At 52.3% G+C, this 27,326-nt stretch overlaps 2 protein-coding genes across 7 annotated transcripts in view; one reads left to right on the forward strand and one right to left on the reverse strand.

Moving 5' to 3' along the window:
* EMP3 (epithelial membrane protein 3) lies at positions 1 to 6,013 on the forward strand. 3 transcript variants are annotated; one of them, XM_025369021.1, is made up of 5 exons: positions 1 to 94; positions 1,610 to 1,702; positions 2,619 to 2,721; positions 4,484 to 4,624; positions 5,758 to 6,013. In XM_025369021.1, exons 2-5 carry the CDS (start codon positions 1,625 to 1,627, stop codon positions 5,925 to 5,927), a joined length of 492 nt encoding a protein of 163 aa, XP_025224806.1. In that variant the 5' UTR covers positions 1 to 94; positions 1,610 to 1,624; the 3' UTR covers positions 5,928 to 6,013. The 3 variants fall into 3 exon arrangements, with proteins under 3 accessions (XP_025224806.1, XP_025224805.1, XP_025224807.1); XM_025369020.1 differs by lacking the exon at positions 1 to 94 and adding an exon at positions 131 to 384; XM_025369022.1 differs by lacking the exon at positions 1 to 94 and adding an exon at positions 770 to 826.
* Positions 6,014 to 7,806: 1,793 nt separating this feature from the next.
* The window catches only part of TMEM143 (transmembrane protein 143), a 26,259-nt gene continuing 6,739 nt past the window's right edge, over positions 7,807 to 27,326 (reverse strand). For 2 of the 4 annotated variants that reach the window (XM_025368587.1, XM_025368585.1), the window contains 5 exons: positions 15,021 to 15,215; positions 13,218 to 13,348; positions 12,420 to 12,699; positions 9,454 to 9,643; positions 7,807 to 8,878 (listed from right to left, as the gene is read on the reverse strand). In XM_025368587.1, coding sequence (XP_025224372.1) covers positions 8,664 to 8,878; positions 9,454 to 9,643; positions 12,420 to 12,699; positions 13,218 to 13,348; positions 15,021 to 15,215 — 1,011 coding nt within the window. In that variant the 3' untranslated portion in view covers positions 7,807 to 8,663. The remainder of the gene's footprint in view (positions 8,879 to 9,453; positions 9,644 to 12,419; positions 12,700 to 13,217; positions 13,349 to 15,020; positions 15,216 to 27,326) is intronic. The other 2 variants (XM_025368589.1, XM_025368588.1) reach the window with 1 other exon arrangement.

Here is a 27,326-nt window from a genome sequence, read left to right on the forward strand (position 1 = left end):
TGATGTCTGTCTGAGGGGATTGGGTGGGGGCCCAAAGAAAGAGGAACCGGAGTGCCTGGGCCCTCCCACTGGCGGCGGACCTCAGCTGGGCGCGGTGAGAGTGGGTTTATAAAAGGGTCAGTATATATTGCGAGGAGGAGAGAAAGAGAAACGGGAGCAAGAGAGAAGGCGGCCCAGACAGTGAGGGCAGGAGGAAGAGAGGAGAGGCAGAAGGAGAGCGAGCGAGAGAGAAAGGGTTCCGGATTGGAGGGGAGAGCAAGGGAGGAAGGCGGTGAGAGAGGCGGGGGCCTCGGGAGGGTGAAAGGAGGGAGGAGAAGGGCGGGGCACGGAGGCCCGAGCGAGGGACGAGACCGACTCCAGCTCTGACTTTTTTCGCAGCTCTCGGTAAGTTTCCAGTCCGTTATTCAGGGCTGGGACTTCTTAATTTACTTGGGAATGTAGCAGTTTGGGAAGGACACCCCCAGGCTGGGAGAGACGCCCCTTACTCTTGGAAATCCTTGTCATTTAATAAGTGATCTCTTAGCACTTGAGGTGGGGATATGGGAAGGGGTGGGGCCCAGCAAAGTTTTGGGGTCCCAGCAGAACCCTCCACCGAAAACTTGCTGCAGTTTTTTCCTCAGCGGTGTCCACTGTCCTCTGAGGGCCCTGAGATCAGGGCATTGCATGAGAACACCCCAAATCTGGGAGACCTCTAGGTCCCCTGTTCCTGGGCACCAAAGGGTCCTGGGAGGCTAACTCCTTCTCAGGCCTCTCTTCCCCGCAACGCGAATCCCATCCATTTCCTCCAGAAGATGTCCAGCAGTCACCAGTCTGGCAGCAGGGTGGGGTGAGGACCTCGTGGACATAGCCAGAGGCTGGGGTTTCCCTGGTGCTTAGAGATGGGGGGGAGCAGGAATGAGTCACCAGATGACTCACCAGGTCCCCCTCCTCCCCTCACCCCAGGAGAGGAGTGGTGTGAGTCAAGGATGCCTGTCGCTGGGGACAGCTCCTCCATCCTGATACATCAGGGTTTGGGGCGGGGGTCTCAACTTGAATTTTCACCATCTGGCCTGTATGTAACCCAGAGACAGGGTTCTGGGGAGAAAGGAGCCACATTGTGAGTCCTCCTCATTCAAGGACCCCAAGAATCCACCTCTGGCCCTCTCCACCCCTCCAGCCAATGGGGAACTCAGGAATCCAGGCCCCAGCGGCCTCCTCCCTGAGAGACCCAGGAGTCTGCACCCAAGCCCTTCCTCCATCAGGAGACATCTCACCTGCCTTTGTGCCTTTTTTTTTTTTTTTTTTTTGAGACAGTCTTGCTCTGTCACCCAGGCTGGAGTGCAATGGCACGATCTCAGCTCATTGCAACCTTCGCCTCCCGGATTCCAGTGACTTTCCTGTCTCAGCCTCCTGAGTAGCTGGGATTACAGGCGTGCACCACCACACCCAGCTAATTTTGTATTTTTAGTAGAGATGGGGTTTCACCATGTTGGCCAGGCTGGTCTCGATCTCCTGACCTCAAGTGATCCACCTGCCTCGGCCTCCCAAAGTGCTGGGATTATAGGCATGAGCCACTGTGCCTGGGCTGTGCAAACCTCTTGAGACTCCGTCCCCTGCTCCCCCTCCCCAGGCTTCCACCGCAGCCATGTCACTCCTCTTGCTGGTGGTCTCAGCCCTTCACATCCTCATTCTCATCCTGCTTTTTGTGGCCACTTTGGACAAGGTAAGCCTACTTGGAGCTCAGGGCCCTTCTGCTCCCCTTTGGAATCTTGCCACACCCCTCCTCTAAAGGCACTCTGGCCCCGCCCCCTTTACCTAGTATTTATTTTATATTTTATTTTTCATTTATTTATTTATTTATTTATTTTTTTTTTTGAGACGGAGTCTGGCTCTGTTGCCCAGGCTGGAGTGCAGTGGCCGGATCTCAGCTCACTGCAAGCTCCGCCTCCCGGGTTTACGCCATTCTCCTGCCTCAGCCTCCCGAGTAGCTGGGACTACAGACATCCGCCACCTCGCCCGGCTAGTTTTTTGTATTTTTTTAGTAGAGACGGGGTTTCACCATGTTAGCCAGGATGGTCTCGATCTCCTGACCTTGTGATCTGCCCATCTCGGCCTCCCAAAGTGCTGCGATTACAGGCTTGAGCCACCGTGCTCGGCCTTTATTTTATTTATTTTGAGACAGGGTCTCACTCTGTCCCCCAGGCTGGAGTGCAGTGGTGCAATCTTGGCTCACTGCAACCTTAGCCTCCCGGTTCAAGCGATTCTCCAGCCCCATGAGCACTGAGATTAGAGGCACCTGCCACCACGCCCGGCTAATTTTTTTTTATTTTGGTAGAGACGGGGTTTCACCATGTTGCCCAGGCTGGTCTCGAACCCCTGGCCTCAAGTGATCCGCCTGCCTCAGCCTCCCACAGTGCTGGGATTATAGGCGTGAACCACCAGGTTAACCCTTGTAGCTCTACCTCCGATGCCTCCTCCCTATCCTGACCCTACCCCCTCTCATATTAAATCCTAGCTCTCCCCAGTTCTGCCCCATCCCAGATACCCCACCCTTTTCCCAGCCCTTCCCACAGTCTCCCTGACCCTGTGCCCTCCCCTTTCCTAACCCTGCCCCTTGTTTCATTCTCTGTCCATCTCAGTCCTGGTGGACTCTCCCCGGGAAAGAGTCCCTGAATCTCTGGTACGACTGCACGTGGAACAATGACACCAAAACGTGGGCCTGCAGTAACGTCAGCGAGAATGGTGAGGGGTGAGGGCGGCGGAACTGGTCTTCAAAGGGGAAGGGAAACCCTTAGTGTCCTCAGGGAACCAAGATTGGGAACCCTCCCCCAACAAAGTTGGAGTGGGCGGGGTCCAGGCCTGAGTTGCTGAGTGCCTAGGGCTAATGCATGTCCCGCCTGTCTGGATGTACCTACGTCTTGGTTTTTTTTCTTTTTTTTTTTTTTTTTTTTGAGACGGAGTTTTCCTCTTGTTGCCCAGGCTGGAGTGCAGTGGCGCAATCTCGGCTCACTGCAACCTCTGCCTCCCAGTTCCGAGCAATTATCCTGCCTCAGCCTCCCGAGTAGCTGGGACTGCAAGTGTGTGCCACCATGCCTGACTAATTTTGTATTTTTAGTAGAGACAGGGTTTCACCATGTTGGCCAGGCTGGTCTTAAACTTCTGACTTCAGGTGATCCACCTGCCTCGGCCTTCCAAAGTGCTAAGATTACAGACATGAGCCACCGCGTCCAGCCAGTACCTCCTGTTCTGAAGAGGCCATATAGATAAAAGCCTCCTTCTCTGACTCAGAAAGGGTGAGACGGCATGCTATAGGTTTAAAGAATAGAGAGGGGAGGCCAAGGCGGGTGGATCATGAGGCCAGGAGTTTGAGACCAGCCTGGCCAAGATGATGAATTCCCGTCTCTACTAAAAATACAAAAAAATTAGCCGGGCATGGTGTCATACGCCTGTAGTCCCAGCTACTCGGGAGACTGAGGCAGGAGAATCTCTTGAACCGGGAGGTGGAAGTTGCAGTGAGCTGAGATTGCAGTACTGCACTCCAGCCTGGGCGACAGAGTAAGACTCCATCTTAAAAAAAAAAAAAAAAAGAATAGAGAAAAACCTCCCAAGATTCTGATCCCAAGAGTATTTTTCAAAAGCCTTAAGGAGATGGGGCTGGTGCTCTGAATGGATGCCTGGGACCATTTCATCCAAGTTCCAAGGGAATGGGGCTGAAACCACTTAAGGTGCTAAAGGGGCGGGGCCAGGTGCATTGGAGTGCTAAAGAAATAGAGCTGCATCTATCTAAAGTTCTATGTGAAAGATTTAATGCAAAACTAAGATTAAAGGAAGTGGTCTGCTCTTACCACTTCTATTCAACGTTTTACTGGAGTAGCCAATGCAAGAAGGCAAGAAAAATAAATAAAAGGCATGGGAAATAAATTAGGAAAAAGTGTCTCTATTCCCAGTAAACATGTTGTAGAAAATCCATTAAAATTCTGCAAAGTGGACAGGCACAGTGGCTCGCACCTGTAATCCCAGCACCTTGGGAGGCTGAGGAGGAAGGATCACTTGAGCCCAGGAGTTCAAGACCAGCCTGGACAACATAGGGAAACGCTGTCTCTACAAGAAATTTAAAAATTACCCAGGTGTGGTGGCTTGTGCCTGTGACCCCAGCTACTCAGGAGCAGGGGTGAGAGAATTTCTTGAACCCTGGAGGACAAGGCTGCAGTGAGCCATGATTGCACCACTGAACTCCAGCTTGGGCAACAGAGCAAGACCTGGTCTCAAAAAATAAATAAATAAATAAATAAAATAAAAATCTGCAAAGCAACTACTAGAACTGAGACAGGAATTTAGCAAGGTAACAGGGCTCAAGGTCAACATAAGCAATAATCTAAGTGAGCTTGTATGGGTCTAAACAGGAGCAGGGATGGGGCAGAGAAGGGTCACATGGTAAGCAATCAGGTGGAGCTGGCACTCTGGACCCACCGTGATGTCCCCTTCTGTGTCCTCCTGACTGCAGGCTGGCTGAAGGCGGTGCAGGTCCTCATGGTGCTCTCCCTCATTCTCTGCTGTCTGTCCTTCATCCTGTTCATGTTCCAGCTCTACACAATGCGACGAGGAGGTCTCTTCTATGCCACCGGCCTCTGCCAGCTTTGCACCAGTAAGCACTGCCCCTCCCCACCCCTAATCCCCCAAGAATTGAGCAGAAGGGAAGTGGGGTGCGTCAAGATGCTGGGGACCCTGAGAATGGGCCTCTCGCAGAAGAAAACAATTTTCAACACCCCAAGAGCCACGAGAGGTGCCTCCGTGGGCTACCTCTCTGCCCCCAGGGATTGCTGGGACTTGTAGTTTTCAGTGGCTAATGATAGTTGTGGCCTGTGCCTATGAGTCATCAGGGAACTTAGAGCTTCAGGGAGCCGGGGCTGGGGAAGGAGGTATAGGTAAATAGTTTTGGTCCCAGGGATTGGGGGTGACGTTGGGGGATAAGCTAATTAGTACCTCAGTAGAGAGCCCTGAATCATAATAGTAATAATATTTATGTCAGTCAACTGCTGTTTCTCGCGTGCCTATTGTGCATCAGACACTTCAAGGAGTTTTGCTTACTTTTTAATTTTTTGACTTAAGGTGCAAAGGGCTAACTTAATCATAGTCCTCAGTTTGGGGAACATTATTTTTCTAGGTTCTTGCAAAGCCTCTCTCTTGCTTTATTAATTTACTACTGCATGTTTGTCTTATAGAAACACATTCAAAAGTATTCCTTGGGGCCGGGCGCGGTGGCTCAAGCCTGTAATCCCAGCACTTTGGGAGGCCGAGACGGGCGGATCACGAGGTCAGGAGATCGAGACCATCCTGGCTAGCACGGTGAAACCCCGTCTCTACTAAAAAATACAAAAAACTAGCCGGGCGAGGTGGCGGGCGCCTGTAGTCCCAGCTACTCGGGAGGCTGAGACAGGAGAATGGCGTAAACCCGGGAGGCGGAGCTTGCAGTGAGCTGAGATCCGGCCACTGCACTCCAGCCTGGGTGACAGAGCAAGACTCCGTCTCAAATTAAAAAAAAAAAAAAAAAAAAAAAAGTATTCCTTGGATGGATAGATATTATCGGACCTAGAGAGATTAAATCGGTTACCTAAGGCCGCGCTGCAGTTGCACGGCGCTGGGGAGAGAGAACCACAACTCCCAGCAGGCAATGGCGCTGCCCACTCGCCCTCCGGCGTTTCTTTGCCCCCATGGGATATTGGGAAATGTAGTCTTCTTGAGGGGCACTGCGTGACGCGTGATTTTCGTCTTCCGCAGGCGTGGCGGTGTTTACTGGGGCCTTGATCTATGCCATTCATGCCGAGGAGATCCTAGCGAAGCACCCGCGAGGCGGCAGCTTCGGATACTGCTTCGCCCTGGCCTGGGTGGCCTTCCCCCTCGCCCTGGTCAGCGGCATCATCTACATCCACCTGCGGAAGCGGGAGTGAGCGCCCCGCCTCGCCCGGCGGCCCCCGCCCGCTCCCGGCCCCCGTCGCCGCGCGTCCTCCAGAAAATAAAACTGTTTTACCGCGGGCTCTGCCTTGATCGCCTTCCTTCCTTCCTTCCTTCCGCCTCCAGGGCCCCAGGCTGCGCACGCTTGACCTCTCCTGAACCTAATAGGGTTCCCACCACCAGCTGCTCAGCCCTCAGAATGCCCATCTCCCAGCCCCCTATCCCTTCTTCCCGAGGACACAGGAGCCAGGACCCCAGTCACCGTTTCCCTCCCACAGACCCAAGAGCCTGGGCCTTCCCCTCTCAAGGCCCAAGAGACCTCTGAGAGGCACCTGAATCTAGACCTTCTGACACTTCTGGGAAGAACCTGGATTCTGGGTCCCAGCAAACCCTCTTAGGATAGGAAGCCTGCAGTGACCAGTCAGTCCTGTCTCTTTGCCCAAGCTTCTGTCACTCTGTTGCTCTCTCTCAGAGCCCCGGGCATAGTGTGTGTTTCTAGATTGTTGGACTCTTTTCTTTTTGTCCAGGCTGGAGTGCAGTGGTGCGATCTCGGCTCACTGCAACCTCCGCCTCCCGGTTCAAGCGATTCTCCTGCCTCAGCCTCCCGAGTAGCTGGGACTACAGGCACGAGCCACCACACCTGGCTAACTTTGGACTCTTTATTCTTTCTACTAACTTTCCATTTGGGAAGAGAGCTTTCTTTTTCCCTCTAGGAAACCAGTCTCTCTCTTCTTTTTGAGACGGAGTTCTCGTTCTGTCACCCAGGCTGGAGTGCAGTGGCGTGATCTTCACTCACTGCTACCTCCGCCTCCCGGGTTCAAGCAATTCTCCTGCCTCAGCCTCCTGAGCAGCTGGGATTACAGGCGCCCACCACCATGCCTGGCTAATTTTTGTATCTTTAGTAGAGACGGGGTTTCACCATGTTGGCCAGGCTGGTCTCGAACTCCTGACCTCAGGTGATCCACCCACCTCAGCCTCCCAGAGTGCTGGGATTATAGGCGTGAGCCACCACGCCTGGCCCAGTCTCCCTCTCTAGGGACTGAACATTTGGGGTCCTAGAGAGGGAGACTTCCCCTCTCTCCAAAGGCTGGCTCTAGCCCATATGACACGTTAGCAAAAATTAGAAGGCACCCCTTCTTCTTGCTGACCCAGCCCCACACCAGGACACATGCAGGGGTATGAGCTGGATCTTACAGCCACCCAGTCGTGGCTGTGTTCCTTTGTGCAGTTAACAATCTGCACAGACCGGGTTTGGTGGCTCACACCTGTAATCCCAGCACTTTGGAAGGCTGAGGTGGGTGGATCACCTGAGGTCAGGAGTTCGAGACCAGCCTGGCCAACATGGTGAAACCCCATCTCTACTGAAAATACAAAAAATCAGCCAGGCATGGTGGCAGGCGCCTGTAATCCCAGCTACTCGGGAGGCTGAGGCAGGAGAATCACTTGAATCCAGGAGATGGAGGTTGCAGTGAGCCAAGATCACACCATTGCATTCCAGCCTGGGCAACAAGAGTGAAACTCCGTCTCAAAAAAAAAAAAAAAAAATCTGCAAATCTGCATAATCGCACATGGCTACCCTATCTCCTCTGTTCATCAGGCCCTGGGACTCCTCAGGAATCAGATTCTTCTAAGATCCTCTTCTATGACTGTCTGTTTCACCAACCATGAACCCAGCCTCTTTTTAGGACTACAGCTTTCTCTGTCTGGGACCCCAAGATCTAGCTAGAGTCCCTCCCTTCTTTCCAGGATTCAATTGCTTTCCTTCCCTCCAACTCCTGCAGCCATTCTACTCATCCAGATTTCTTAAAATAATTTTTTAACTGCTCCTACACAGCAAGGTTACCCTAAAGGCAGTGTGTTGAGAGTAGCCTCATCCAGACTTATTAAACATGATTTATTACTTTGGGACAGGAGACCGGGGAGAAATTGATAGACTAATAAATATTGCACAGGCTGCTGGTGGTGGGGAGATCCAGACCGAGGTAGTTTCTGTAGAAAGGGTGAAGGACCTGGGCGAGGAAGGCACCTGAGATTGCTGGGAGCCAGGTTGGGAGCGAGTCTTGGTGGCGAGGGTGGTTTCTGGTTCACCTACCTAGCACAAGGTCTCCAACTCCTTCAGCCTAGACACCCTGATCAGCAGCTGACCAGCTGGCCTGCCATTTAAGCAGCAGCAATTGATAGCAAGATCAGGTTTCCTTTCGAAATTCTTATTGGTGGCTTCCCTGCAGCGACAACCGGCTGCCCAAGGTTGATGGAACCCAGCAGCTGTCACTAGCCGTTTGCCAGGAGGCAGGGCTAAACGGCCTTGGTGCACATGATGGGCAGTTTGCCTGGAGCGGGCTAAAAAAGACAATGATATATAGTCTCGGGAGGGCGCAGCTTTAACTCTACCTGGCGGTTTACAGAAGCCAGAGCTGAGCAGCTGTGATTGGCAGACACCCCCAGCTCCTCGGTCAAACCACACTTGGATGTTTATGGTGAAGGTGGGACTAAGAAATGGAACAGAAACCGAGCTAAATCGCTTTGATTGGCTGTTCATAGAAGGGGCGGGGGGGACTTAGCAACTGCTGGCTACTTTGATTGGCTGCTTTGCTCAAGCACACAGTGTAGCAAAAATAATTACCTGTCATTGGAAGTTGGAGTCAAAAAGTATAACAGCTATTGACAGCCTGTCGTGAACAAGGCGGGGCTTAGTTCCTAGTCTGCTGACTGGGCAGGAAGGTAGGTTCTACTCAGGGGGTGTTACTGCTGGGCGTGGCCTGCGGGAGCTCGGAAGTGATTGGAGTCATTGGGTCTAGTTTGGGGAAACCCGGGGGTGGGTACAATCCCATGCTGGGGGTCAGGGCCTGCAAATGCGCCAGGGCCCGAGTTCCGTTGAAGGCCACCTCACAGCCTGACTTGGCTAGGAGCCAGTTCTCCACCTCCGACCGGAGCCACCTGGAGGTCTCTGCAAGGGGAGAGGCAGGTGTTCTGAGGTCACACTGAGATCGGGGAAGATTTGGGGGACCAGCAAGGAGGGGCGCAGGGCAAAGAACAGGAAGGGTCTGGGTTTGGGAGAAGCGTAGGAGTGATCTTGAGGCTTGGAAGGGAACGGAACAAGGCCCAGGAGGCTTGAGAGGGCCAGAAGGCCCAGCTCTGGGACTCTCGTCTGGGGATCAGTCAGGGGCTCCTGCGCAGGGAAGGTGGGGGCTCCTGTAGGGAAGGGGACCACCTGGGGCCTACACAAGGAGCGCACAGGGTCTCTTGTAGGGAGAGTGTCAGCTCAGGTAGAGGAAAAGAGTGACAGGAGGGGTCCGTGCCATGGAGCCAAGACTCCCAACCAGGCTGAGGTTAGGAAAGGGCAGTCACATCAGGGACCAAGATCGGAGGCTGGATTCGGAGGTCCTGTCTGTTGAGGGTCGGGGTCTCTTCGCAAATCCGTCAGGTCCACCCGTGGGAACTGGGGGTGGGGACGTGTCGCGCTGGGGCGGGGCCTCGCGGGGGTGTGGCCCCCGGGGGCAGGGTCCCAGGGTCACGTCCTACCTTCGGGCGAGCCTTGAGTGCCCCCTGGCCGCCGGGCCAGGAAGCTGTGAGCCAGCAGCGCCTCCTTGGTGTGCTCGTCCTGCGCGCGCAGGGCCAGGGCGCTGAGCAGCTCCGAGTTGTTGGACGTACTGCGGTAGTAGAGCATGTGCGCCAGCTCCAGCGCCTGCGCGCTGCGTCGCTGCCCGAACATCTGCAGGCGGGACAGCGCCCCGTGGGCTCAGTTCGGGGTGCGCCCCCACCCATACACAGCCACCGGGGTCACCCACGCTGGGTGTTTTTTTTTTTTTTCTGACACGGTCTTGCTCTATAGCCCAGTCTGGAGTTCAGTGGCTATTCACAGGCGAACTCATAACGCACCGAAGCCTTGAACTCTTGGGTTCAAGCCATCCTCCCGCCTTGGCCTCCTAAGTAGCTGGGACTACAGTTGTGTGCCACCAAGCCCGGTATTTTTTGTAGAGACAGGGTTCTCCCTGTGTTGCCCAGGCTGGTCTCAAACTCCCAGCCTGGAGCGATCCTAGCTCCTCAACCTCCCATGGTGCTGGGGTTTCACCATGTTGGCCAGGCTGATTTTGAACTCCTGACCTCAAGTGATCTGCCCATCTTGGCCTCCCAAAGTGCTAGAATTACAGGCATGAGCCACCGTGCCAGGTCTAATTTTTGCATTTTTAGTAGAGATGGGATTTCACCATGTTGCCTAGGCTGGTCTCGAACTCCTAACTTTAAGTGATCACCATCTTAGCCAGTCTGGTCTTGAACTCCTGACCTCGTGATCTACCCGCCTCGGCCTCCCAAAGTGCTGGGATTACAGGTGTGAGCCACCACACCCGGCTGGGCTTTTTTATTGTTATTTTTTGATTTGGGGTTTCACTATGTTGCCCAGGCTGGACTCCAACTCCAGGGCTCAAGCGATCCTCCCAACTTGGCCTCCTGAGTAGCTAGGGCTACAGGCATGTGCCACCATGCCTGGTGTGAATTGGGTTTGAAATAGGGTCTTTCAGAGCCTGACAGGCTCCACAAACCCCCTGAGGCCAGAGATGGGTAGGGCGGATGGTCACCAAGGGCTGGGACTCAGAGTCTTCTCCCCAGAGGCACCCACCTCCCTGACTCTCATCTCGCCCCTCCCCTCTGCCCTCCAGGGTCGCAGCTGTCCCTCCATGCTTACAACCCTTCCACAGTTCCCTGCAATTCTCAGGATAAGACCTAGGGTGCCACTCTGGGTATTCGAGGCCCTCACCACCCTCTGGGGCCTCCTCTCTCTACCCTGCTCACTGGATCCAGCCCCATGAGATACGCCAGGCTGAGCTCATGGGCTCTTTCTCCACCAGGCTCAATCCCCATCTTCCAGAGCTTTCTTCAGATCCTACCTGAGCCCTGGTCCCAAGCAGAAATTGCTCCCTCCCCAGCCCCTCTGTTGGCCCGAGTATCCCAGCACCATTTCAGGCTGTGCAGCCTGGCTATTATCTGCGGGATTTATTACCGGCCTTCCTAAGAACCTGTCAGCATGGCTGAAAACAGCTTGAAAACCAATGAGCCATCAGGTGAATGATCGGGTACGACAGATGCTTCACACCAGTCTACACTCCTGGGGCCGGTGCCAACCCTGGGGAGAATCAGTAAAAGGCAACTCCCCTCTGGGCTGACTCAGCCTCGAGACAGGACACGCATTTTGGCAAGTGGAGCACACGTTGGGGGTCAGCCTCCACCTGGCCCCTGGGCCACGGATCCTTGGATGGTGAACAACCCGTGCAACTGTTCAAGGCAGCCCAGCACTCACATGGAGCAGAATCAAAAGGGAGCTTGTTAAAAATATAGTTCCCTGGGCCCCAGTCCCAGAGTTTCCAATTCAGTCCACTAGGACTGGAGCCCAGGAGGCTGCATTTGTCAGCCAGCTCCCCCAATGATAATGATCCCCAGTCAGGATGGGGACTTGGAACAAACAGCCCAATTAGTGATGCTAACAACCATCATCCTGGCACTAGTGAACTCTCACATAGTACTTCCTGTGCCATGTGGGAGGTTCTGTTCTCCGCACTGTGCATGTTAATTCATTTAATCCCCACAACATCCCTCTGAGTTAGGTCCCACCATCATCCCCACTTTGCAGATTTTGGAGCTGAGGCACAGAGAGGTTCAAGATTACACAGTGAGAAGACAGTAGAGCCAGATTCAAATCCAGGAAGTCCGGTTCCAGAACACACCCCCTTCACCACATCACTAAAGCGCCCATAAAGCCGGCGCTCAGTGAGCAGCTGTCAACTCTTATGTAGCCCCTACCACGAGCCGAGCACTGCCCAGTGCTTCTCACAGACTCACTCACTTCATGCTCACAACCCTACAAGGCAGATCTCGCTATCATCCCCATTTTCCAGATGAGAAAACTGAGGCTCAGAGAGATTAAGAAACCCACCCAAGGGGTGTTAAGTAAATGAAGTAGGGAAGGGAAGGGGAACGGAGGGGAAGGGAGGGGAGGGGAGGAGAGGGCAGGAAGGGAGGGAAGGGAGAAAGGGAAGGGAGGGAGGAAGGAGGTGGGGAGAAGGAGGGAAGGGAAGGAAAAGGAACAGGAAGGAAAGAAGGGAAGAAGGGGAAGGGGAAGGGGAAAGGGGAGGGGAGAGGAGGAGAGGGGGAAGGAAGGGGAAGAAGGGAAGGGAAAGGGGAAAAGGAAGGGGAGGAGAGAGAGGGAGGAAGGGAGGAAAGGGGGAGGGAGGAAGGGAGGAAGGGGGAGGGGGAGGGAGGAAGGAAGGAAGGAAGGAAGGAAGGACAAGGAGGGAAGGGAAGGGAAAGAAAAGAGGAAGAATGGGAAGGAAAAAAGGAAGGAAGGAAGGAAGGAAAGAAGGAAGGGAGGGAGGAAGGGAGGGAGGGAGAAGAACATGATGCAGGAACAATTCATGAAACAGAGACAACTATAGGTGGCCTGACCTGGTCCCCACAGCGCAGGGCCACAGGAGGTGTGGCAGGCGCATGCTCACCTTGGAGGCCCGCAGGCCCATGAAGATGGCAAAGAGCAGCAGCAGCAGGGAGGTGGCCACCTTGAGGTCGGTGAGCACCACCATGCCTACGTTGACGAAGATTGCCACGCCGGAGACCACCAGCATGAGGTTGAGCAGGGCGCGCTGCAGGGTGGGCGTGCGCACCTTCAGCTCCGGCAGCAGCTGCTCCAGGCCCTCCAGTGGCGTGTCCTTGAAACTCTTCAGTACCAGGTGTCCCCGTTTGGTCCGCGCTGCCAGCACCACCCGCTTAAAGTATCTCCTGAGGGACAGGGACAGAGACAGAGGCAGGAGCAGGATCGGGACTGCACTGCCCCGGGGAGCCCCCTCTAATCCCAGGACACTCGCTCTGGCTCTACAGTCGCACAACCATCTTAAAAGCGACTCAGTAACCATGGGGAAGAAACCAGAGATCAGCTGTGTCCAACCACAGCGGATCGGTTCAGTCACACCATCGATCCCTGGTGTTGGACTTGCAGGTTGTTTGTCGGAATCCTGGCCGCGCTGCATCTTCAGAATGTGGACCTCCCTCTCCAAGACTTAGTTTTCCTTATTGGAAAATGGGGAGAACTGTCCCCATCCTTTCTCTTCCCCTGGGAATCGAGTGTAGTACTCACTTTCCCTTGGGAAGAAAAGACAGCGTTTGGATGAGTCACGCCTCCCGTTTCTCAACTTCCCGCCCAGGGCCCAGACACCCAAACCAGACACTGACCTGTCAGTCCCCTCTTGACTCTAACCTTGCTCCCTCTTGCTGCAGCTGGGGAACAAGAGCCGCCTCACCTCTCTGCAGGGGGCAGCCTGGTGAAGAAGCCACGCCTGGAGCCCACGCTGGACTTCCGGGGCATCTGCCCGACTCGCTGGCCCAGGGCCCAGAAGTGGATGTAGATATACTGATCCAAATTTACTGTCACCTGCCGGGGGGATGAAGGAAGCAGTGGCGGGTGAACATGGGCAGGGATGTTGAGGGCAGGATACCAGAATCAGATGCCCCACCCCTAAATAATTCCCCCGTTTCCCATTTATCACCATTCACTGTCTAGGCAGGGCCATCACATATGGTTGTCCATGTAGTATACTGCACAAGGGTTCATCATCTAACATGGTGCCATTCACGTCGAAGTCATCTTTATTATCGTATTTCCTAGAATCTAAGGTGCCACAGACTCTGCCCGATTACTTTATGAAGCAACTAAAAACTAAATATGCTGCCGATTAAATGATGTCACAGCACCACCTGTAATTCACATCCCAATTTCAGAGACAACAAAACATAACTTTGGAAAAACTACAGTTTAAAATCACTAAAATGTGGAACTTTGGGAGATTTTACTGTTTTTTATTTTGTTTTTATTTTTATTTCTATTTTGAGATATTGTCTCACTCTGTCACCCAGGCTGGAGTGCAATGGCACAGTCTCAGCTCACTGCAGCCTCCGCCTCCTGGGTTCAAGTGATCCTCGTGCCTCAGCCTCCCAAGTAGCTGGGACTACAGGTGCCCGCCACCATGCCTGGCTAATTTTTGTATTTTTAGTAGAGAGAGGGTTTTACCATGTTGGCCAGGTTGGTCTCAAACTCCTGACCTCAAGTGATATGCCACTTCGGCCTCCCAAAGTGCTGGGATTACAGGTGTAAGCCACTGCACCCAGCTGATTTTAGTATTTCTTATAATTTTGTTAGCATTTTGCGTGCTTTTTGGGGTTTGGGTTTGTATGTGTGTGTGTGCTTTGTTTTGTTTTTTTGAGACAGGGTCTCACTTTGTCATCCAGGCTGGAGTACAGTGGCAAGATCATGGCTCACAGCTCACTGCAGCCTTAAACTCCTGGGATCCAATGATCCTCCCACCTCCTCAGCCTCCCGAGTAGCTGGGACTACAGGCCCGCACCACCATATTCAACTAATGTTTGTATTTTCTGTAGAGACAGGGTCTCCCTGTGTTGCCTAGATGAGTCCGGAACTCCCGGGCTCGAGCAATCCTCCTACCTCAGCCTCCCGAATGCTGGGATTACAGGAATGAGCCACTGAATCTGGCCTTGTATTATATTATTTATTATTACAATTTTGGCAGATGGTGCTAAGTCTCTTGCCGTAAGAGAGCCATATCATATGATACTTTTCCAATAGATGGCAGTGAAGTGACCTGAGAAAGCAGCACCTCCTTTTTTTTCTTATTGCCCAGGCTAGAGTGCAATGGCAAGATCTCGGCTCACTGCAACCTCCGGCTCCCGGGTTCAAGAGATTCTCCTGCCTTAGCCTCCCCAGCAGCTGGGATTATAGGTACCCGCCACCACACCCGGATAATTTTTTATATTTTTAGTAGATATGGGGTTTCACCATGTTGGCCAGACTGGTCTTGAACTCCTGACCTCAGGTGATCCGCCCGCCTTGGACTCCCAAAGTGCTGAGATTACAGGCTTGAGTCACTGCACCCCGCCAAAAGTAGCACCTTCTTTGAGTTCACCAAGCGCGCCACATGGGCGGGAGTCCCAGGCTCAGGACTACAACTCCCAGCAGCCCCTGCCTCCCAGAGGCTCTGCCCCACCCTAGAGGCCTCTAGGTAGTTTCGTTCTCCTGGGAAGCCAGGTACCTGGACCTCATCCTGAGGGTGGTGGACCACCAGCGCGTAGGCCAGGGTGTCCTCGGACAGCGGGGAGAAGTTGGCCTGGGCCAGCAGGGGCTGCAGAGCCCGAAGCACCTCCTGCTCATTGGACAGACGCTGGGGGTCCGTTAGTGATGCCTCCTCGAGGGTCTCCCTGTCAGGGTTGATGGGGTCATACAAGGCCTAAGAGGAGAGTCGGAGAGAAAAAGATGGGTTAGGTCACTGCATGAAGGATTCTGGGGACACCTAAGGACGTCCCTTTCCAGATACTTCCATTTATTTACTTATTTATTTATTTAATTTGAGACAGAGTCTCGCTCTGTCACCCAGGCTGGAGTGCAGTGGCACTTTCTCAGCTCACTGCAACCTCCGCCTCCCGGGTTCCAGCAATTCTCCTGCCTCAGCCTCACAAGTAGCTGGGATTACAGGTGCATGCGCCGCCGCACGGCTATTTTTTTTTGTATTTTAGTAGAGAGGGGGATTCACTATGTTGCCCAGGCTGGTCTTGAACTCCTGAGCTCAGGCAATCTGCCCGCCTTGGCCTCCCAAAGTTTTAGGATTACAGGCGTGAGCCACCGCGCCTGGCCTGTGTTTCTTTTTTTTTTTTTTTTTTTCTTTTTTGAGACAGAGTCTTGTTCTGTTGCCCAGGCTGGAGTGCAGTGGTGCAATCTCAGCTCACTGCCACCTCCACCTCCTGGGTTCAAGCGATTCTCCTGTCTCAGTCTCCCGAGTAGCTGGGATTACAGATGCACACCACCACGCCTGGCTAATTTTTATATTTTTAGTAGGGAAGGGGTTTTACCATGTTGGTCAGGCTGGTCTTGAACTCCTGACATGTGACCTGCCCACCTCAGCCTCCCAAAGTGCTGGGATTACAGGCGTGAGCCACCTTGCTCAGCCCTTTTTTCTTTTTCTTTCTCTCTTTTTTTTTTTTTTTTTTTTTGAGATGGAGTCTCGCTCTGTCACCCAGGCTGGAGTGCAGTGATGCAATCTCAGCTCACTGCAACCTCCACCTCCCAGGTTCAAGCAGTTCTCCTGCCTCAGCCTCCTGAGTAGCTGGGATTACAGGCACACGCCACCACACTCAGCTAATTTTTATATTTTTAGTAGAGACAGGGTTTCACTATGTTGGCCAGGCTGGACTCGAACTCCTGACCTCAAGTGATGCAACCACCTCGGCCTCCCAAAGTGAGATTAAAGGCATGAGCCACTGTGCCTGGCAGATTCTTTTCTTATCACCCCCATATCCAATCCTTTGGCAAGTTCACTTACTAAAGCCCTTAATCTTCTTAAATCCATCCTCCTCTTTATTTCCTTTGCTGCTATCTTCTCACTGAAGTCACCTTCATCTCTCACTTAAACAATTACCTAGGGCTTCTGTTCCCCAACTTTTACTCTTGCTACTTTCTTTGTATTTATCTGTTTTGTTTTTGTTTTTGTTTTTGTTTTTGAGATGGAGTCTCACTCTGTTGCCCAGGCTGGAATGCAATGGCACGATCTCAGCTCACTGCAACCTCTGCCTCCCAGGTTCAAGTGATTCTTCCACCTCAGCCTCCCGAGTAGTGAGACTACAGGTGCCCACCACCACGCCCGGCTAATTTTTGTATTTTTAGTGGAGACGGGGATTCACCATGTTGGCCAGGCTGGTCTCGAACTCCTGACATCAAGGGATCCCCCCCATCTCAGGCTCCCAAAGTGGTGGGATTACAGGTGTGAGCCATCGCACCTGGCCTACTCTTGCTACTTTTGAACCAGTATCCACATGGCCATTGGGAAGAACTTACTGAGGCTGTAAACGGCTCCCACGATCCACCCCTCCAACGGCTTCCCACTGTATTTAGAATAAAATCTAGAAGCTTTCCATGACCTTCAAGGTACCTCACAACTGGCATCTACCCTGCCCGCCTCATCTTATGTTCCTACACATCCGCCCTAAAACAGTCTTAAAATGAATGTCGAGTGAGTTTCCAGCTGCCTAGCCTATTTTGCTCACGGAGAGACTGAGTCTCAGGATGACATGTAACTTGTCCCAGACTACAGGAGCCTCCAAGGAAATTACCCCTGTAGAACACCAGGCCATAAACCTAACCCTCCATGTGTCTCTTGGGGGCAGGTGCCCTATGAAACAGCTTGTTCAGGCCAGGTGCGATTCTGAATTAATGGAAGGAGAGACGGCGGGTCCTCCAAGTGGGAAGAATGGCCTAGGCGAAGGTTTGGTGGTGGGGAAGCCCAGGGCCTCAGAAACAACTGAGCAAAGAGACTGGGATGCAGAAGAGATTCAGAGGCCGGCACAGTGGCTCATGCCTGTAATCCCAACACTTTGGGAAGCCAAGGTGGGAGGATCACTTGAATCCAGGAGTTTGAGACCAGCCTGAGCAACATGGTGAAATCCTGTCTCTGCAAAACTTTTGTTGTTGTTGTTGTTGTTACAAAGTCTCGTTGTCACCCAGGCGGGAATGCAGTGGCGCAATCCCAACTTACTGCAACCTCCGCCTCCCAGGTTCAAGCAATTCTCCTGCCTCTGCCTCCCGAGTAGCTGGGACTACAGGCTCACGTCACTACGCCCAGCTAATTTTTTGTATTTTTAGTCGAGACAGGGTTTCACCATATTGGTCAGGCTTGTCTCGAACTCCTGATCTCGTGATCCGCCTGCCTTGGCCTCCCAAAGTGCTGGGATTACAGGTGTGAGCCACCGCGCCCAGTATTTATTTATTTTTTTTAATTAGCCAGGCACGATAGTGCATGCCTGTGGTCCCAGCTACTTGGGAGGTTGAGGTTGGAGGATCACTTGAGCCCAGGAGGTTGAGGCTGCGGTGAATCATGATCATGCCACTCCACTCCAGCCTGGGCGACAGAGCGAGACCCTGTCCCAAAAAAAAAGAAAAAGAGAAAGAGTCAAGTTAAGAAAATCCTCCTCTGAAGTAAGCCCTAGGGCTGTGCCCGAATCCTCCAGCCTAGACTCGTTGAGCAGTTCTGGGACTTACAGAGTAACCTTGAGAAATTCCATTCCCAGGCTGAGCTGCAGTTTGAAAGCTGGAGGAGAAAGAAATCTGCATCGATCAAATGTCCACTGTGAACCAGATTCTCTTCTGGAAACTTCACATCCTCCCAGGGCTTTGGGCCAAAATCCTGGACGTTGCACGTGATCCCTGCTGCTCCCTTCCCTGTCACAATAAATCCTGCTGATTCCACCTCCAAGCAGACCGGCACTTCACCCAGCTCTCTCCTCCCCACCAGCCCTGTCCCAGTCCGTGCCAGCCACCACCATCTCATCCTGCCTGGGTGAGCCCAACAGCCTTCTCAATGGTCTCCCCAAATCCTGTAACGCACCCCATCCCCTGCCAATCAGTTCTGTGCACAGCTTCCAGCGAGATCTTGTCAAATAATAACAACAACCATCATCAATGATAATGGTGCGTATTTACATAGCACTTACTGTGTGCCAGGCGCAGACTGAAGTATGTTACACGCACATTCTCACAGTGTGAAACTCCTCAGTTACAGATGTGGAAACTGAGGCACAGAGAGGTTAAGTAATTGCTCGAGGTCACATGACCAGGAGGTAGTGTAACCAGAATGACACATCTGACCATGTCAATCTCCTGCTGAAACCCTTCCAAGGCTTCTACTGCCCTCGGGAATCAGGATCATGCTTCATAGCAGGGCCTGCAAGGCCTCACAGGACCACAAACCCCCTCGGTCACTCCATACCATCCAGACTGTCTTTAGGTTGCCTGGGTGCAATCGCTTATGCCTGTAATCCCAGTAGTTTGGGAGGCCAAGGCAGGAGGATTGCTTGAGCCCAGGAGTTCAAAGCCAGCCTGGGCAACATAGCAAGACCCCATCTCTACCAAAAAAAAAAAATATATATATATATATATTTTTACACACACACACACACACATATATATATAAATTAGCCAGGCATGGTGGTGCACACCTGTGGGGCTACTCAGGAGGCTGAGGCAGGTGGATTGCCCAGAAGATTGAGTCTATGGTGAGCCATGATCACAGTTTGGCACTCCAGCCTGGGCAACAGAGAAGACCCTGTCTCAAAACAGCAACAACAACAACAAACCAGATTGGTTTTAGTTCCTCCAGCCACAGAGACTTTGCACATGCTGTTGGAAGACTCTTCCTACCCCTTCCTGCCTTCTTCCCTTTTCACTATTGAAGTCTTACTCTCTCTCATATTCTAGCTCCATTATCACTATCAAAAAGCCTCAGAGAGGGGCAGTGGCTCATGCCTATAATGCCAACGCCTTGGGAGAACAAGGCAGAAAGACTGCTTGAGGCCGGGAGTTCAAGACCAGCCTGGGGAATGTGGTGAAACCCTGTTGCTACTAAAAATACAAAAAAGTTAGTTGGGCATGGTGGCAGGCACCTGTAATCCCAGCTACTCTGGAGGCTGAGGCATGGGAATCACTTGAACCCCGGAGGTGGAGGTTGCAGTAAGCTGAGATCGTGCCAACTGCACTCCAGCCTGGGCAACAGAGTATGTCCCTGTGTGAGGCTCTGTCTCAAAAAAAAAAAAAAAAGAAGAAGAAGAAGGAGGAGGAGGAGGAGAAGGGAGGAGGAGAAGGGAGGAGGAGGAAGGAGGAGGAGGAGGGAGGAGGAGGAGGGAGGAGGGAGAAGGAGGAAGAGAAGGGAGAAGGGAGACGGAAGAAGGAAGAAGGAAAAGGAAGAAGGAAGAAGCCTTCCTCTACTTATCAAACTGAACAGGGCCACCCTGTGTGGTTGGGCAGGATGTGCACTGCACAAAGGTACCAGATCTAAGGGCAGACTTGTCCATTTATCATGATAGCCACCCTTCAGATGGAAATAAAGGAACAGAACAGCACCATCCACTAGAACTCCCTGCAGTGAGGAAAATGTTCTAGATCTGCACTGTCCAATAAGGTCGACACTGGCCATAGGTGGCTACTGAGCACTGAAACACGATCAGTATGCTGAGAAACAAAATGTTTAATTTTGTTTTAGTTATGTTAAATTTTAACAGCTAGTGTCTACATTTAATTTTTTTTTTTTTTTTTTTTTTTTTAAGACAGAGTCTTGCTCTGTCACCCAGGCTGGAGTGCAATGGCACAATTTTGACTCACTGCAACCTCTGCCTCCCGGGTTCAAGGGATTCTCCTGCCTCAGCCTCCAGAGTAGCTGGGATTACAGGAGCCTGCTACCATGCCAGCTAATTTTTTTTTTTTGTACTTTTTTTAGTAGAGACAGGGTTTCACGATGTTGGCCAGGCTGGTCTCAAACTCCTGACCTCGTGATCCACCTGCCTCGGCCTCCCAAAGTGCTGGGATTACAGGCGTGAGCCACTGCACCCAGGCTACATGTAAATTTAACGAAGTTCGTGGCTACTATAACGGACAGTGCCAGGCTACAGAAAGAGGCAGCTTTTTCTAATTTGCACATGGACCCCAGTATAGCAACCGAGGTCCACTCTGTTATCCGCCTGCAGGGCACCATGCCCATTGCCCTCATGGTCTGAACTTAACCATCACTGGGGAGAGCATCTGATTCATGACCGTCCCCACCATCCACGTTCAGCTCCCAGAGCGCATGATGCAGGCCCAATTTCACTCCTCAATGAAGACCCAGCACCTGGCACCCGGCCTCGCACAAACATCTGCTACAAGAATGACTTAACTGGAGCCGGCGCAGTGGCTCACGCCTGTAATCCCAGCACTTTGGGAGGCTGAGGCGGGCGGATCACTTGAGGTCAAGAGTTCGAGACCAGCCTGGCCAACATGGTGACACCCCGTCTCTACTGAAAATACAAAAATTAGCCAGGCGTGGTGGTGCACGCCTGTAGTCCCAGCTACTTGGGAGACTGAGGCAGGAGAATTGCTTGTACTCAGGAGGCAGAGGTTGCAGAGGTTGCAGTGAGCCAACACAGTGTCACTGACTCCAGCCTGGGAGACAGTGAGACTCCGTCTCAAAAAAAAAAAAAAAAAAAGAAAAAAAGAAAAAAAAGAATGACTTAACTGGGTCTTCGTGGCAATTGCTGCTGCCATTTTCCACCATCAAGCATTCCCTTGTGGCTGTCACATGCCATCTGTCTACTGAGGACTCCCAGATTTCCATCTGCAGTCCAGATATCTCGCTTGAGCTCCAGATCCACACGGCTGGGCGTCTACTCAGTACTTCCACACAGATGCCCCGTGGGTCTCTCAACGCCTCTGCAAGGGCATCCTCTTAAACCCACGATGCCCCAAACCTGCTTCTCTCACCGTCGTCCCCATCTCAAAAGATGTAACTCCATCCTTCCAGGTGCTCAGGCCCAAAGCCTGGGGGTCATCCTGGAGTCCTCCCTTTCTCACACATCCAACCCATTGGCAAATCCTGATGGCACCACATTCAAAACAGATGCAAAATCTGACCGCTTCTCACCCCTCGGTCTCAGCCACCCTCCTCCCTGGCCTGGGAGCCGCATCCCCATCCCCAGTGTGTTCCCCAAGCAGCCACCAGAGGGTGCCCGTTGGCACCTACAGCAATTCCGCTCTTTGCTTAGAACATTCCGCTTAGCCACCTGCTTACTCAGTCAAAGCAAAGTCCTCACCACCACCCAGGGGGCCCTGCAGGATCTGGCCTCAGGTCCCCTCCCTCTGCCCTCACCTCCTGCTCTCTTCCCCTGGTTCGCCGGGCTCTGGCCCCGCAGGCCTCCTGGCTGTTCCTCTACATACCATGCACACTCCTGCCCCAGGGCCTTTGCACGTAGGGTTCCCTCAGATATCCAGAGGGCTTGCTCCCGCCTCCTTCAGGTCTCTGTCTCTGCTCAAATGTGCTCTGCTCAGTGAGGCCTTCCTACCACCTTACCTGAAACTGCAAAACACACCCTCCCATGCGTTCCTTTTCTCCTTATTAGGTTTTGAAAAAAAGAAAAATACAGCCATCCCTTGGTATCCACAGGAGATCAGTTCCAGGATGTCCCATGGATACCCAAACCTATGGATGCTCAAGCCCCTGATATAAAATGACATGTCTGCAGCCAGGCGCGGTAGCTCACGCCTGTAATCCCAGCACTTTGGGAGGCCGAGGTGGGCGGATCACGAGGTCAGGAGATGGAGACCATCCTGGCTAACACGGTGAAACCCCGTCTCTACTAAAAATACAAAAAATTAGCCAGTCGCGGTGGCGGGCGCCTGTAGTCCCAGCTACTCGGGAGGCTGAGGCAGGAGAATGGCGTGACCCCAGCGGGAGGAGCTTGCAGTGAGCCGAGATCACTGCACTCCAGCCTGGGCGACGGAGCGAGACTGTGTCTCAAAAAAAAAAAAAAAAGATATGTCTGCATATAACCTCTGCACATCCCCTCATATACTTTATTTTTATTTTTCTAGAGACAGGGTCTAGCTCTGTCCCCCAGGCTGGAATGCCGTGCTGCAATCATGACTCACTGCAGCTTCGACCTCCCAGGCTCAAGCAATCCTCCTGCCTCAGCCTCCTGAGTAGCTGGGACCACAGGTGTGTGCCACCACACACAGCTAATTAAAAAAAAAAAAAAAATGTGAAGGCCGGGCACAGTGGCTCACACCTGTAATCCCAGCACTTTGGGGGGCCGAGGCGGGTGGATCACTTGAGGCCAGGAGTTCCAGACCAGCCTGGCCAACATGGTGAAACCCCGTCTCTACTAAAAATACAAAACCTAGCCACGCATGGTGGTGCACACCTGTAGTCCCAGCTACTCGGGAGGCTGAAGCAGGAGAATCACTCGAACCCAGGAGGTAGAGATTGCAGTGAGCCAAGATCACGCCACTGCACTCCAACCTGGGGAACAGAGTGAAAATCTGTCTCAGAAAAAAAAAGGAAAAAAAAATTTGTGGAGACGGAGCCCTACTATGTTGTCCAAGCTGGTCTCAAACTCCTGTCCTCAAATGATCCTCCCGCCTCAGCCTCCCAAAGTGTTAGCGTTACAGGCATGAGCCACTGTGCCTGGCCATGTGTCCTTTAAATAATCATCTCTCTCTAGATTACTTATAACACCAAATACAATGAAAATGTTATGTAAATAATTGTAATGCTACATTGTTCAGAGAATAGTGACAAGGAAAAAAAAAAGTCTGTACACGTTCACTACTGATACAATTTTTTTCCCAAATAATTTTTATCCACGAGTTGGTTGAATCCACAGATGCAGAACCCATGGATATGAAGGGCTGACTGTGCAGGACACCAGTAACATCTGAATTCAGATCAACGACAAGCAATTTTTTTTTTTCAGACGGGGTCTCACTCTGTTGCCCAGGCTGGAGTGCAGAGGCGTGACTCTGCAACCTCCGCCTCGGCTCACTGCAACCTCCGCCTCCAGGGTTCAAGCAATTCTCCTGCCTCAGCCTCCATAGTAGCTAGGATTTCAGGCGTGCGCCACACCCAGCTAATTTGTTTTTTGTATTTTAGTAGAGACAGGCTGTCACCATGTTGGCTAGGCTGGTCTCGAACTCCTGACCTCAAGTAATCCACCCGCCTCATCCTCCTAAAGTGCTGGGATTACAGGCGTGACCCCTGCGCCCAGCCCAGCAACAAACAATGTTTTTAGTTTATGTCCCGTGCAATATTGGATGACTGTATTGCACAAGACACACATACGCTACTAAAAAATGATCCATAGTTTATCTGACATTCAAATTTACTGGGTATAATGAGTTGAATGTTTTCCCTAAAAATTTACATCCCTTTGGAACGTCAGAATATGATCTCATTCAGAAATAGGGTCTTTGCAGGTAGAATTAAGGTAAAGATATAGATGAGATCATACTAAATTAGGGTGGAATCTAAATCCAGTGAGAGTGTCCTTATAAGAGACAGAAAAGGACACACACAGGACACTGAGAAGACAGCCACAGGAAGATGGAGACAGGGGTTAGAGTGACTCATCTATAAGCCAAGGAACACCAAGGGTTGCTGGCCGCTACAGGAAGCCAGGAGAGACACCATGGATGGTTCCCCCTCAGGACCTCCACAAGGAAACACCTTTTAATACATTTCACTACTTTTTTTTTTTGAGACATAGTCTTGCCCTGTTGCCCAGGCTGGAGTGCAGTGGCGTGATCTCGGCTCACTGCAACCTCTGCCTCCCGGGTTCAAGTAATTCTCCTGCCTCAGCCTCCCGAGTAGCTGGGATCACAGGCATGTGCCACCACACTCAGCTAAATTTTGTGTTTTTAGTAGAGTCGGGGTTTCACCATGTTGGCCAGACTGGTCTCGAACTCCTGACCTCATGTGATGCATCTGCCTCAGCCTCCCAAAGTGCTGGGATTACAGGCGTGAGCCACTGCATCCAGATTTTTTCTTTTCTTTTCTTTTTTTTTTGAGACAGAATCTTGCTGTCACCCAGGCTGGAGTGCAGTGGTGCGATCTCAGCTCACTGCAGCCTTTGCCTCCCAGGTTCAAGTGATTCTCCTGCCTCAGCCTCCTGAGTAGCTCGGACTATAGGCACCCGCCACCACACCCAGCTAATTTTTGTATTTTTAGTAAAGACGGAGTTTCACCATGTTGGCCAGGCTGGTCTCGAACTCCTGACCTTAAGTGATCCACCCACCTCGGCCTCCCAAAGGGCTGGAATAACAGACGTGAGTCACTGTGCCCAGCCAAATGTCACTCCTTTACCTTGTTGATGGTCTCTTCCTCAGTAGAACAGAGCCTGTGAGGCACATCTGTCACGCTGTCCACTGTCCCCTAGAGCCTCAAGCCATTCCAGAGACACAGTAGGTGCCCAGTAAATATTTACTGAGCGAATTCAATGAATGAATGAATCAGGGAAAAAAGATCAGAGAGAGGTCACCCACCAAGGTCACCCACCCCACTAGTGAACAACCAAGCTATTGTTGGAACCGAGGCGATGCTGCTTCTTTCCCTGCCCAGGCCACATCTTCAAAGGACTTAAGTCATCAGCTAATGGTCACCCAGCAGGCCTCACCCGCCTCTGCCACTTCTACCCTGCCTCTGCCTCTGTTTAAAACCTCCTGCCTGGGAGATATATGCTTATTCACTTATATTCTTTCCACATTTCTTTTTTTTTTTTTTTTTTTTTTTTGAGACGGAGTCTCACTGTGTCTCCCAGGCTGGAGTGCAGTGGCGCGATCTCGGCTCACTGCAAGCTCCGCCCCCCGGGTTCACGCCATTCTCCCGCCTCAGCCTCCCAAGAAGCTGGGACTACAGGCGCCCGCTACCGCGCCCGGCTAGTTTTTTGTATTTTTAGTAGAGACGGGGTTTCACCATGTTAGCCAGGATAGTCTCGATCTCCTGACCTTGTGATCCACCCGCCTCGGCCTCCCAAAGTGCTGGGATTACAGGCTTGAGCCACCGCGCCCGGCCTCCACATTTCTATATATTTACACATTTCTATAATAAAATGGGCTTTTTTAACTTTTTTTTTTTTTTTTTTAAGAGTCTCACTCTGTCACCCAGGCTGGAGTGCAGTGGCGTGATCTTGGCTCACTGCAACCTCCATCTCCCGGGTTCAAGTGATTCTCCTGCCTCGGCCTCCCGAGTAGCTGGGACTACAGGCGCCCCCCCACCACAACTGGTTAATTTTTGTATATTTAGTAGAGACAGGGTTTCACCATGTTTGCCAGACTGGTCTCGAACTCTTGGGCTCAAGTGATCCGCCCGCCTCGGCCTCCCAAAGTGCTCAGATTACAGACATGAGACACCGTGCCCGGCCTTAACTTTTAGAAAAATAGAAAAAAAAAAAAAAAACAAAAAAACTGTGGCTCCAGAGGCCACAGGTGCCCTGTGGAAGAGCTTGGAGGCAGGCAAACAGGGACTTGATCTCGACTCCACCAATTATGAACTGTGTGATCCTGGGCACAACCCAGGCCCTCTGAGACCTTCAGTTTCTCCCTGTACGAATGGGCTGATGGCGGCTGCCTCTCCGTACTGCAGGAAGGAGTCAATAAGCCAGACACAGCAAGCGCTCAGCAACGACGGGCTGTGATGCCGCCATTGCTGGGGTTGTTATTATTCAAAGCAAAGCAGGGAGCTGCAGAAGGCTGTGGTGGGATGCAGCGAGGGGTGAATGCAGCAGGCCTGAGTTGTCCAAACCCCGCACATTCCAAAGAAAGGACAGGCCCTGGACAGCTTCTGGGAGGGAACCTCTAAGCCCTTGGAATGTCTAACATGGTGAAACCCCGTCTCTACTAAAAATACAAAAAATTAGCCGGGCGTGGTGGCGGGCGCCTGTAGTCCCAGCTACTCAGGAGGCAGAGGCAGGAGAGTGGTGTGAACCTGGGAGGCAGAGCTTGCAGTGAGCCGAGATCGCGCCACTGCACTCCATCCTAGGCGACAGAGCGAGACTCCGTCTCAAAAAAAAAAGAGTGTCTTGATTTACCTGGGGCCTGGAGCCACACTGGATGCTGTATGCTAATGCTGTGATCTATGGTCAGGGCCTGGAGCCACTTGGTATCAGCTTGGCCTCTGGAAGGGCTGGAGTCTCAGGTCAGCCACCATGAGTATGTGACTGACCCCCAGTAAAAACCCTGGACACCCAGGCTTACAGGAGTGTCCCCGCTTGGCAGCACTGCTTGCGTGTTGTCACACATCTTGCTGGGAGAATTAAGTGCCATTCATGACTCCACCAGGAGAGGACAGCTGGATGCTCACACCTGGTCTGTCTTGGATTCTGCCCCATGTGACTTTTTCCTTTTTTTTTTTTTTTTTTTTTTTGAGACAGAGTCTTGCTCTGTTGCCCAGGCTGGAGTGCAGTGGCACAATCTCGGCTCACTGCAACCTCTGCCTCCTGGGTTCAAGCGATTCTCCTGCCTCAGCCTCCTGAGTAGATGGGACTACAGGCACGCGCCACCATGCCCAGCTAATTTTTTTTTTTTTTTTTTTATTTTTTTTTGGAGACGGAGTCTCACGCTGTCGCCCAGGTTGGAGTGCAGTGGCGCGATCTCGGCTCACTGCAAGCTCCGCCTCCTGGATTCACGCCATTCTCCTGCCTCAGCCTCCTGAGTAGCTGGGACTACAGGCGCCCGCCACCGCGCCCGGCTAGTTTTTTGTATTTTTAGTAGAGACGGGGTTTCACTGTGGTCTCGATCTCCTGACCTTGTGATCCGCCCGCCTCGGCCTCCCAAAGTGCTGGGATTACAGGCGTGAGCCACCGCACCCGGCGCCCAGCTAATTTTTGTACTTTTAGTAGAGACAGGGTTTCACCATGTTGGCCAGGATGGCGGGATGGTCTCGATCTCCTGACCTCATGATCTGCCCTCCTTGGCCTCCCAAAGTGCTGAGATTACAGGCGTGAGCCACTACACCCAGCACCCATTTTTTTTTTTTTTTTTTTTTTTTTTTTTT

Source organism: Theropithecus gelada, chromosome 19 (genome assembly GCF_003255815.1).
Source record: "Theropithecus gelada isolate Dixy chromosome 19, Tgel_1.0, whole genome shotgun sequence".
Lineage (NCBI taxonomy): Eukaryota > Metazoa > Chordata > Mammalia > Primates > Cercopithecidae > Theropithecus > Theropithecus gelada.

What these genes read in the sequence shown, in the direction of transcription:
- EMP3 (XM_025369021.1), top strand. Translation starts at nt 1,625, where the DNA reads ATGTCACTCCTCTTGCTGGTGGTCTCAGCCCTTCACATCCTCATTCTC. An exon ending in TTGTGGCCACTTTGGACAAG is followed by an intron (nt 1,703 to 2,618) that starts GTAAGCCTACTT and finishes TGTCCATCTCAG; the next exon opens with TCCTGGTGGACTCTCCCCGG. An exon ending in CCTCTGCCAGCTTTGCACCA is followed by an intron (nt 4,625 to 5,757) that starts GTAAGCACTGCC and finishes CGTCTTCCGCAG; the next exon opens with GCGTGGCGGTGTTTACTGGG.